Source organism: Solanum tuberosum, unplaced genomic scaffold (genome assembly GCF_000226075.1).
Source record: "Solanum tuberosum cultivar DM 1-3 516 R44 unplaced genomic scaffold, SolTub_3.0 scf00341, whole genome shotgun sequence".
Classification (NCBI taxonomy): Eukaryota; Viridiplantae; Streptophyta; class Magnoliopsida; order Solanales; family Solanaceae; genus Solanum; species Solanum tuberosum.
Window position 1 is genome coordinate 521,225 of NW_006239268.1, and position 13,002 is coordinate 534,226.

Genomic DNA, 13,002 nt, shown 5'->3' on the forward strand with positions numbered 1-13,002 from the left:
AGAACTTAATTGGGTTTTATAGGGAAGTAGGTGGGTCGGGTCGGGTCGGGTTTGCGCGTCAAATTTAATTCGGGATAATTACATAACGTAGATCATTTAAATGGATAACACGTGTATTATTTGACTAATTGAGTTTGTTAGTAAAGAGATTGATAATATATGTATATAATCTGATTATTTGAGTTTGTTAGTAAAGAGATTGACAATATATGTGTATAATATGGTTATTTGAGTTGTAAGCAAAGAGATTTAAAACACGTGTATTTTTTTTTATTTGTATAGTTTGTTAGGGAAAAGATTGATAACTTGTGTATTTGTGTTGTTGGTGAAGAGATTGATAATATATGTGTTTTGATTTGTTAGTGAAGAGATTGATAAGGCGTATATTGTCTGATTATTTGAGCTGTTAGTGAATAGATTTATAGCACATGTATTTTCTGATTATTTAAGTTGTTAGTGAAGAGATTGATATAACATCTGTATTTTTTTAATTATTTGACTTGTTAGTGAAGATTTAACACGTGTATTTTCTGATTATTTAATTTGTTAGTGAAGATTGATAACATCTGTATTTTTTTATTATTTGACTTGTTAGTGAAGAGATTGATAACACATGTATTTTTCTAATTAGTTGAGTTGTTAGTGAAGAAATTGATAACACGTGTATTTTCTGATTATTTGAGTTGTTAACAAAGAGATTGATAACACATGTAATTTTATTATTATTTGAGTTGTTAGGGAAAAGATTGATAACACGTGTAATGTTATTATTATTTGAGTTGTTAGTGAAGAGATTGATAACACATGTAAATTTTGATTATTTGAGTTGCTAGTGAAGAGATTGATAACACGTGCATTTTCTAATTATTTGAACTGTTGTTGAGCAGATTGATAACACGTGTATTTTCTAATTATTTGAGTTATTAGTGAAGAGATTGATAACGCTTATTTTTTATGACTATTTGAGTTGTTAGTGAAGAGATTGATAGCACATGTAAGAGATTGATAGCACGTGTATTTTTCTAATTTATTTGAGTTGTTAGTGAAGAGATTGATAGCACGTGTATTTTTCTAATTTATTTGAGTTGTTAGTGAAGAGATTGATAGCACGTGTATTTTTCTAATTTATTTGAGTTGTTAGTGAAGAGATTGATAGCACGTGTATTTTTCTAATTTATTTGAGTTGTTAGTGAAGAGATTAAAAACACGTGCAATTTTTTATTACTTGATTTTTTTGTGAAGAGTTTGATAATACATATATTTTCTAATTATTTGAGTTGTTAGTGAAGACATTAATAACACAAATATTTTATTATTATTTTTTGAAGTGTTAATGAAAAGTTGCACAAATTTTTACATTGTGTCACGACAAATGCACAAATAAACTCAACTCAACTATTAATGAATGACATATAATTAAAAGAACATATTTGAGTTTTTCTCACTTATTTTTAATGTGAACAACATTAATGATATATTTATATAATATAGGATATATGAATATTTTCAACCTTAGTACATGTTCCGGTCCTCACATTCGAGGAATATACTGGAAATAAAAATTAAAAGAATGTAGGATAAATAAGTTTTGAGTCTAATAAAAGATTATCTTTTTTAAAATAATTTAATTTTCTTGTAATTGTCTAGATTAGGATTAATTTTTTTCTTAATATTACGAAACATTATTCTTCAATACTAATAATTGAACTCACAGAATTTCAACGAATTCAATAAATAATAGTAGACCACAGTATTATTTACTTTGTTTGTTTTAAAAATAATGCTCACAAGAGATAGAAGAAATATTAATCCCAACAAATATTTTCAATACTGATAACTGAACGAACAGAATTTCAACGAACTCAATAAATGATATCAAATTACATCATCATTAACTTTTTTCTGTTTTGTTTTGAAAATGATGCAAACAATAAATGATATCAAATTTTATTATTATTTGAGTTGTTAGTGAAAAGATTGATAACACATGCAAATTTTAATTATTTGAGTTGCTAGTGAAGAGATTGATAACACTATTTTCTAATTATTTGAATTGTTGCTGAACAGATTGATAACACGTGTATATTTTAATTATTTGAGTTGTTAGTGAAGAGATTGATAACGCTTGTTTTCTCTGACTATTTAAGTTGTTAGTGAAGAGATTGATAGCACGTGTATTTTTCTGATTATTTGAGTTGTTAGTGAAGAGATTAAAAACACGTGCAATTTTTTATTACTTGATTTTTTTTTTTTGAAGAGTTTGATAATACATATATTTTCTAATTATTTGAGTTGTTAGTGAAGAAATTAATAACACGTATATTTTTTTTATTTTTTTAATTGTTAATGAAAAGTTGCACAATTTTTACATTGTATCACGACAAATACACAAATAAATTCAACTCAACTATTAATGAATGACATATATAATTAAAAGAACATATTTGAGTTTTTCTCACTTCTTTTTAATGTAAACAACATTAATGATATATTTATATAGGATATATGAATATTTTCAACCTTAGTACATGTTCCGGTCCTCACATTCGAGGAATATACTGGAAATAAAAATTAAGAAAATGTAGGATAAATAAGTTTTGAGTCTAATAAAAGATTATCTTGTTTTAAAAGAATTTAATTTTCTTGCAATTGTCTAGATTAGGATTAATTTTTTCCATAATATCACGAAACATTATTCTTCAATACTAATAATTGAACTCACAGAATTTCAACGAATTCAATAAATAATAGTAGACCACATTATCATTTACTTCGTTTTTGTTTTCAAAACAATGCACACAAGAGAGAAAGAAGAAATATTAATTCCAACAATACTGATAATTAAATAGACAGAATTTCAACGAATTCAATAAATGATAATAGACCACAATATCATTTACTTCATTTTGTTTTAAAAACAATGCACACAAGAGAGAGAAGAAATATTAATCCCAACAAATATTTTCAATACTGATAATTGAATAGACAGAATTTCAATGAATTAAATAAATGATATCAAATTACACTATCATTAATTTTTTTTCAATGATGCACAAGAGAGAACGAAGCAACATCAATCCCAATAACTATTAATTGTGGGAGGATGGAGATGTGTTCTCATTTTATGTTCACACTTAAAAAAATTCAATAAATACTACTCCATTTGTTCCTAATTACTTGTCCACTTTTGAATTGATACACTTATTAAGAAAATAATTAATGACATAGTGAGTTTACCATTTTTACCCCCCTATTAATTATAAAGTGGATGAAAAGTTCTACATTTTTCAAAATAATTAGTCATTTAATTGAGGGTATAATAGGTAAAATGAATTTGTCCTTTCTTGATTTGTCAAAATGAACAAGTAATTAGGGACAACTATAAAAGAAAAAGTGGACAAGTAATTAGGGACGGTGGGAGTATTATGTTAATTTTATTAACTCCCATTTACCACATGGATCAAAACAACAATTTTAGTTAATTAAAGATCAAAATGTTGGTCAAGCTACCAAAAATATTTATTTTAAAATTGAGGCGTTAAATCAAACTTTTAAGAAAAACATAAGTATTTTTGCATAATAACAAAAACATTTTTGAGAAGATAAAAATGGTAGTGTAGACATTGAAATTTTGCGGACTCTACAAGACGTGTTCAATTCGAATTGGACTCTAGAAGGTGTGTTCAGTTTCAATTAGAATTTTTGGAGGCTACTCAACCCTAAACCCTAGTTTATGCCTATATAAAGGGTACTAAATTCCCTGAAAAGGCATCTCAAAAATTCCATAAAGAGATCAAGACCTCGATATATTCCACAAAAGACATGGAATATTCATATAGATGTCAAAATCTAAATCATCCTAGTTAGAGAAATATGCCACTAACGGCCCTCGAATCATGGATAAATCTTAAAAGAGTAGAATCAAGAAAGGAACAGAATTGTACCCGCATATTTATCAATATATTCATGTTTCTTCAGATTTTATTTTATTTATTTTCCATATGTTTAAAATTTGTTGCAAATAAATTGGCATGCCCAGTGGGATCAAATCTGCCCTTCATCTCCTCTCTTAAATCAAATATGAAAATCTGAAGCTGCAAAGGTGGAAGAATGAGTACTTCAAGCCTCATCTTTGAGTTTCATCGAGTCTACACTCCGACAAGCCTTGAAGCAGGGGGAATTGTCAAATCTAAATCATTCTAGTTCGAGAAATACGCCACTAACGGCCCTCGAATCATGGATAAATCTTAGGAGAGTAGAATCAAGGAGGAACAAAATTCGTACCCACCATATTTATCAATATATTCATGTTTCTTCAGATTTTATTTTGTTGTGGTTTATTATTTTCCATATATTTAAAATTTGTTGCAAACAAATTGGCACACCCAGTGGGACCAAATCTGTCCTTTATCTCTTCTCTCTTAAATCAAATCTGAAAATCTGTAGCTGCAAAGATGGAAGAATGAGTACTCCAAGCCTCGTCTTTGAGTTTCATCGAGTCTACACTCCGACAAGTCTTGAAGCAGGGGGCATTTGTAGACATTGAAATTTTGCGGACTCTACAAGACGTGTTCAATTCGAATTGGGACTCTAGAAAGTGTGTTCAGTTTCAATTAGAATTCTTGGAGGCTACTCAACCCTAAACCCTAGTTTATGCCTATATAAAGGGTACGAAATTCCCTGAAAAGGCATCTCAAAATATCCCATAAACTCTTGGGTATTTTTAAAGATCAAGAGCTCGAATATTCCATAAGTTGATGGAATATTCATATAGAGGTCAAAGCTAAATCATTCTAGTTCGAGAATATGCCACTAACGGCCCTCGAATCATGGATAAATCTTAGGAGAGTAAAATTAAGGGAGAAACAGAATTGTACCCGCATATTTATCAATATATTCATATTTTTTCAGATTTTATTTGTGTGGTTTATTTATTTTTCATATGTTTAAAATTTGTTGCAAACAGTAGCTTTTCCCAAAGAACACTGTTGGAATCTTGATCAAATACAAACCATTGCTCTCTAAAAGAATTTTTTTAAAACGAGCTTTTTCAAAAAAATATTTTTTTAAAAAAAGGTCATTATTTAAGTTTTGCTAATTAAAATTGTCATAGCGCAAAATTCATAATTTTCCCTCGTAAATCTGTAACCTTAATATTATTGTTTTGGGAAAATGTACAAGTACCTTCCTAGACTATGACTGAAATCTCATAGACACACCTTAACTAAATTAAGGTCCTATTACCCTCCTGAACCCATTTTTTTTTTTGTAATTTTGTGCACCTTTTTGACTTACGTGGCATCCAAATATCTCACACGCGCCTCAATTGCGTGGAGTCACAGAGTGTGCCATGTAAGACAAAAGGTGTACAAAATTACAAAAAAAATAAGTTCAAGAGGGTAATAGGACCTTAGTTTAGTTAAAGTGTATCACTGAGATTTCGGTTATAATCTAGGGGGTACTTGTGCCTTATCTTTTTTTTTTATTTACTAGGATGAAACTTAAATGTTGCACAATATAGTACAAGTAAAGGAGGTTACAAAATGAAAGTGATTATCAAAAGCATAATAACAAACTATGAAAAAAAAAATTAATTTTTTTTTATGGTTATAGTAAAATCATGTTGTTATAAAGAGATTGATATACATGAATACAATAAACATACTGAAATAGAGACAAATGACTCCTTTGGCTTGGAATACAAAAGAAATATGCTTCATCGCAAGTTTAAAAGAATTTATACCCCCACCGGACAAGAGCGTCTATCGTTACATTATTTTTAGTAATACAAAATCAACCTTGTCTGTACAATATGCAAAACATATGAGCTTGCAAAAATAATAAAACCTAGTAGTATCAATTTAGAGCTTATAATATACTCTAGTTTCACATTACAATCTAAAAGCTATTGTGCACACCTTCAACACACTCCTCATGCCTGGAAGAAATGACTCTATACCAAACTTCTTGGGCAGCCAACTGGAAAACAACTTGGCTCAATAGAACTACTTATGTGCTTCGAAAATTAAATTGCTCAAGAAGTTATCTGTTACATCTGAATGGAAACGAAGCTCATATATCTCCTCCTCTTGTACTGTTGCTTACATGATGGTTAGAGAATGAACACTTGGTTACTTAGACATGAAAAAAGCACTAATAACTCCTTCAATACTGACAAGTGCAATCCAAGCCTTGTCGATTGGCTCAAACCAATTTCAAACATTAAGTAATACTCCCTCCGTTTCACAAAGAGTGGCCTAGTTTGACTTGGCACGGAGTTTAAAAAATAAAGAAGACTTTTGAATCTTGTGGCCCTAAATTAAAGTTATGTCAAATGTACAAAATTGCCCTTTAATCTTGTGGTCTTAAACATGCCATGTGAAAAGTTGAAAGTAAAATGTTCCAAAAAAGGAAAGAGGTCATTCTTTTTTAAACAAACTAAAAAGGAAAAGGGGTCATTCTTTTTTAAACGGAGGGAGTAATTGTTAAGTATGTTGCGATTTATAAAACAATAGGGGCCCAAGGTTATTATCTATGAGAAAAGATAACTGAAGCTTGCGGAGAGGATCTTGGAATGCTCAGGAGCTCCTGTACCATTTTGACATAATACAAATCACTCCTTTTGTATTTGGCAGCAGTGATGAACTTTTCTAGAACTATTGCATCCTTGAGCAAGTATTTCACCAATGGCATCACACATCCAGAAAACTTAAGGATCTTGATAGTCTTCAGATGTAGAAATGAGCAGTTGAAATCACGTGTCTCAAACCTCCTAATCTGTTCATCCTTATTTGTGTACTTTAGCAGCAGTTCCTGTAGGAAAGAATCCACTATATTAACCTATTTTATTATCCTTAGATAAAAGCCAGAAGCAAAGGAGTTGATTGTGGATAAAGCAAAAAGGTCATGAATTTTTAAATTCAAGGAACATCGATCTCAGTACTTATCAAATGTTACAATGTGGTACATGCAAACATAAAAAGATGTTCAAAGCATCTGTCATTTATTCCCTCACATGAAGTTGAGTACTATCACTTGTTAAACGTCTTTTTCCAACAACTACAAAAAGTTTACTCAGAGTTTATTTTGGTAGTGACAACATAAATCAAAGCAACACAAGTGGGACTGTTTTATGAAGGAAAATAAATTGAGAGAACAAAAAAGTTCTTCTGAATGTCTTACAAGAAAAAAAGGAACAATAAGGATGCAGCTGCAAGTGTTGCTCGGACTCTTCAAATATGTCAATAGGTGCGTGTCGGATTCACCAAAAGTAGTGTATTTTTTGGAGAATCCGACACGGGTGTGGCATCAAAAGTGAAGAGTCCGCGCAACTCTTGCAACAGATCTAACAAAGAGAAATCACACCTTTTAAGACTAGAAAAGAAAAAATTTAAATAAAAGATATGACTGAAGCATTTGCACTTTCCTATGGGCTTAAATGGTGTCTTGAACATCGTATTAGAAGCATTTGGGTGGAAGCTAACTCTTTACTTATTGTGAATGTTGTCAAGCAAGTTGCAAAACCTTCTTGGCAATATGAACCTATTATTGAAAAGCATAAAGAGTTGATTCATAAGTCGAGATGACACACTAATACAGAGAAGTCAACGGTGTGGCTGATTCTTTAGTTGGATATAATTACCTATTGGATGCAAAGAAGGGTTGACAAATGGCAGCTCCCTTCCCAATTAGATCTTTTTGTGAGCACACATGTTACTTGAGAAAACTCATCACTTTTTCTCCTTTTTCAAGTTCTTATGGAAACAATGCACAAGAGAGGGAGCAAATAAGTCTCTATAAATTAGAAGCTATTGTATAGTTCATCAAGTACTTACAGATCTTCTCATCAGTCAAATCCCCCCTCCTTGTAACCTTTTAGCATTATCTATGAAGTATATCATGATTCACGAAGGTGACTTTTCATTATGTTTTATGATTTTTTTCCTAGTGTACTGGATATCAGAAATAAGTGGATATATATTGTGTCTTCTTTCACTAATAGTTGTTTGATATTGATAACATGAAGTAACAAAAATAAAGTCCAAAGGGAACTTACTGTTGATTGGTATTTGTCCCCGTCAATGACCAAAGTCTTAAGATCTGATGAATTCTGTAGAAAACAGCAAATTCCCGGGAAATTCAATTGCTCCAAATCTGTGCCAAGCTGTAAGAATTTCCAGCTTGATAGTGGAGGCTTCCACCCTTCCAATTCCAGTATGGACAGGTACTTATAAACCAAATAGAGAAACCAGATTATGTCAAAACAAGGAAATGCTGCATACTTAAATTGTTAAACAATGTTCAAAGGTTGGTTTGGAGATCCAAAAATGGACTTTTAAACACTTTGAAAAACCATTCACATGACCAAAAGATTATGATCAATTAAATGAATTTAAATTTTACAAACCATTTATTCTCAATGTTCATCATCCAAAATTTTGTCCAAAAGGTGTTATTTCAGTCACCTGCCACTTTGCAACTATATTGGAAAAAGAATGTAATCATTTAGTACTTACAAAATTGGTTATCACATTATCCTAAACACTGTCACTATAAATGTTACTAACCCAACAAATTTAATCGCAAATAAGAAGTCCCAAATTGGTTTTTTTTTCTTAATTTTGGATAGTGAAGAGTATAAATAAACCTGGATGCACCTGGGACCTAATTCAAGCTTCTCGACATGCACAACGTTGTGAAAAAGTTCCTTCAAACAGGTACACTCCTTCCTCTGCAATGGGTCTTCTTTTCCAAAAACAAAAATCAAAATCAAGGACCTCATTTACAAGGGACGCCACATTTCTCAAGTATATCCTACGGCATGACACCAGAAATTTCAAATGAATATATGGGGATAATATTTCAAGTGATAGGTCACATTCATCAATTTCTGAGTTGTCTATGATCAATTTTCTCAACTTCGCATTGTTGATTTCAAGACAATGAACTCCCAAAAATTGGTACAATTTCAAGCACTCCAAGTTAGGGCAACCAGATAATACCTTTTCCATGACACCATCTGTCCAATCTATGAACCTAAATGAAAGAGAAACGACACCACTCCAGTCCACATTAGCTAAAGGGTTCAAATTTGTACATAACTGTATATCCAATTTTCTCCAAGACGTATTCTTATATGCGAACTGAGGAAATACATATCCATCTTCACATCTAAGTTTAAAATGTTCAACATTAGCTAGTTTACTTGCAAAATACACCCATAAATCGACATCTTTAACAAATCTCTCTGGGTCGCGAGTATCGTATACGACACTAAATTTTTTGATTTTCTGACAACTCCTCCAATAATTGAGCTCCATGATACAATGCGTAGATGAGCGTAGATGATTAGGAATATTAAAAAGTAGTTAATACTGTTCATTAGTCACAAAAACAGTTATCACTGTTCATTGTTTGTTAGAGTTGTTAGAAGTAGTTATTTCAGTAGATTGTAGCTTTAGCTTTCAATTCAACTCTATAAATACAGATGTAATACGATTGTTAAGGCATGAAATGATATATGATAATTCTTCTTCTCTCTCTTTTACTATGTTCTTCTTAGCTTCTATCTCGAAATTGCCCTGATATAGCTCTCTTCTTCTTCGAGGTTCAGCCTCCTAGTTGATATTATCCTTTCGATTACTGTTAATTGGATCAATTGGTATCAGAGCAGCTGGTCCTCGGCTAAGAAATCATGGTTGCTCGGGAAAAAAATCAAAGACAAATCTTCAGAGGAAATGGAGGGCAAAATTGTCTCAGAATACAGGAACAATTGCAGAAGTTGATGGAAGGTATGGTGAATATCAATGATAGAAATGTACAAACAGATAAGGAATTAATGGAGATCAAGCAAGCCCTAGGAAATGCGAAACAGAAGGACAAGGAGATGGATCAAAATAGAGTTGAATCATCTGTGGGTGGAGACAGAGAACAGGGGTTTTGCAATGCAGCTGGGAATTTCCAAAATTCTAATGGTAAATTTCTTACCCGATGTTCTAAACTTGATTTTCCTAGATTTTCGGGATCGAATTTGAGGGCATGGTTATATAAGATGGATCAGTTTTTTGCCATGGATGAAGTTCCATATGATCAGAGGGTGAGAGTAGCTTCTATCCATTTGGATGGTGAAGCTATTGCTTGGCATAGATCATACTTGAAGTCTAGGAACTCAGTTATAGACCCTTCTTGGTCTGAGTATGTGTTGGCTGTTAATGAAAGATTTGGGGAGGAATTTGAAGATTCCATGGAAGCTATTAAAAATTTACAACAAACTGAGGATGTTAGAACATATCAGGCTGAGTTTGATAGGTTATTGAATGGGGTTAATTTGTCAAACGAAAATGCTATCAGTTGTTTTCTGGGAGGATTAAAAACTGAGCTCAACAAGGCTGTTAGAATGCAAGCACCCAAAACCTTAATGCAAGCCTACAAGTTAGCTAAGTTGCAGGAAGAGGTTTTTGATGCTCAGGCTAAGTCTTGGGGAATTAGAAATAGCAGGAATCAAAATGGTCTTCTCCCTACTCCATCTAGGTTTCAGGTTGTACAAAAACCTACTTTCTCTAGCACAGCTGTCAAGAAACCTTATGAACCTAATGCTAACAGGTTCAGTAATAGTAATACTTACTGGTAGAAGATTACTGACTGCTGCTGAGATGGATGAGAAAAGGACTAAAAGACTGTGCTTCTTGTGTGATGAGAAGTATATGCCTGGGCATGTTTGTAAATCCAAGAAACAGTTATGGCATGTTTGTAAATCCAAGAAACAATTATATTTGGTTGAAGTTCTGGAGAATGGGGAGGTAATCATGGAGGAAGAAGTGTTAGAAGTCGATGAGTGCATGACAATTTCCTTACAAACATTTACTGGAAGTACAGGGTATCAAACAATTCAAGTAACTGAATACCATGAAAAACAACCCTTACAGGTGCTTATTGATATAGGTAGTACTCATAATTTCATTGATGAGTCAATGACAAGGAAGTTAGGTTGTAAAGCTTTGCCTATACATGAGCAATCAGTTAGTGTGGCTGATGGTAGGAAGGTTCAAATTGCTGCAGTGTGTAAAAATCTGAAGTGGTTACTGCATGGTACAACTTTTTCTTCTGATTTCCTACTACTACCATTAGGGAATGTTGACATAGTGTTGGGTGTGCAGTGGTTAAACACTTTGGGTAGGATTTTGTTTGATTTCAGAAATAGAACTATTAAGTTTGTGCATCTGAGGAGGAAACATGTTTTAAGGGGAGCCAGTAGCCAGATCAAGACCACCAAGGCCCAATCCTTAAATAAAAAGAGTGCTGATTTAGTTCAGGTTTTTATGCTAACCTTGGTGACAGATGCAACCTATGATATGCAATGCAACAATATACAAGTAACTCAAGGTACTGATATTCATCCTACATTAACTGTTTTAATGGAACAATACAAGTGCCTCTTTGATATGCCTAGTTCATTGCCCCCTCATAGAGTTATCTTTGATCATAAAATACCACTCATTGACTCAGCTACTCTTGTTAACAAAAGGCTTTATAGATATCCTGGAATGAAGAAAGATATTATTGAGAAGCTAGTACAAGAAATGCTAGATCAAGGTGTGATACAACCTAGTTCTAGTCCCTATGCCTCACTTGTAATCCTTGTTGGGAAGAAAGATGAGTGTTGGAGGCTTTGTGTAAACTATAGAGATCTCAACAAACTGACAGTAAAGGACAAGTTTCCTATTCCTATCATTGAGGATTTGTTAGATGAACTAGGAGGAGCTGAAGTGTTCTCTAAGATTGATCTTAGAGCTGGTTACCACCAATTAAGGATGAAGAAAACAGATATCTATAAGACAGCTTTTAAAACTCGTGAAGGACATTATGAATTTCTGGTTATGCCATTTGGTCTTACAAATGCACCTTCTTCATTTCAGAGTCTTATGAATGTTGTATTTAAACCACTCCTCAGGAGGTCAGTACTGGTTTTTTTATGATATATTGGTGTACAACAAGGATATGTCAGCCCATGTGAACCATTTACAAGTTGTGTTTGAATTGATGAAGCAACAATAGCTGTTTGCCAAAGGTTGTAAGTGTGCTTTTGGAGTACCTGAGGTAGAGTACCTAGGTTATTTCATCAGTGCTAAAGGGGTAGCCACTGATCCTAAGAAGATTTATGCAGTACAGGCTTGGTCTGTCCCTAAAAATATCAAACAACTGAGAGGGTTTCTTGGTTTAACAGGATATCATTCTGAATTTTGGATCCATTGCTAAACCTCTCACTGAATTATTAAAGAAGGATAAGTTTGTGTGGAATGAGGGTGCTACTACAACTTTTCATATTCTCAAAAATGAACTAGTGACTGCACCTGTCTTAGCATTACCAGACTATGATAATCCATTCATCATTGAGACTGATGCAAGTGGTTCAGGAATTGGTGCTGTTTTGATGCAGCAAGGGCATCCAATTGCCTATATGAGTAAGTCATTGGCACCTAGACATCAGGCTATTTGTGTGTATGATAGAGAGCTATTAGCCATCATATTTGCAGTTACTAAGTGGTCTCATTACATATTAGGAAGACATTTCATTGTGAGAACTGATCAAAAGGCACTAAAACATCTCCTGGAACAAAGTATTCATACTGATTTTCAAGTTGCTGGTATTTCTAAATTGATGGCCTTTGATTTTACTATTGAGTTCAAGAAAGAGACTGACAATAAGGCTGCTGATGCCTTGTCAAGAAATCAAAGTGCTGAGTTGTTGGCTGTTTCACTCTTGACTCCTAATGACACACTTTTGGAGAGAATTAGCCTAACATGGACATCTGATGCTGAGTTGCAAGCTGTTATTCGTAAGTTACAAGCAAAGCCTTATAAATTATATACCTGGATTGGTTCTCAACTAAGGTGGAAAGGCAGGCTAGTAGTAGGGTATGATTTGCAGTTAAGACAAACCATTATTCAGTTGTGGCATTCAACACCACAAGGTGGCCATGCAGGTGTGGATGCAACTATTAA

The 13,002-nt window shown here is 32.8% G+C and overlaps 1 protein-coding gene across 1 annotated transcript; it reads right to left on the reverse strand.

Moving 5' to 3' along the window:
- Positions 1-6,402: 6,402 nt before the first annotated feature.
- LOC107063372 (uncharacterized) lies at positions 6,403-9,314 on the reverse strand. The gene is made up of 3 exons (XM_015315175.1): positions 8,648-9,314; positions 8,057-8,227; positions 6,403-6,813 (listed from the first exon to the last, which is right to left on the reverse strand). The coding sequence occupies exons 1-3, from the start codon at positions 8,780-8,782 to the stop codon at positions 6,529-6,531; spliced, it is 591 nt and encodes a 196-aa protein (XP_015170661.1). The 5' UTR covers positions 8,783-9,314; the 3' UTR covers positions 6,403-6,528.
- Between the last annotated feature and the right edge of the window lie 3,688 nt (positions 9,315-13,002).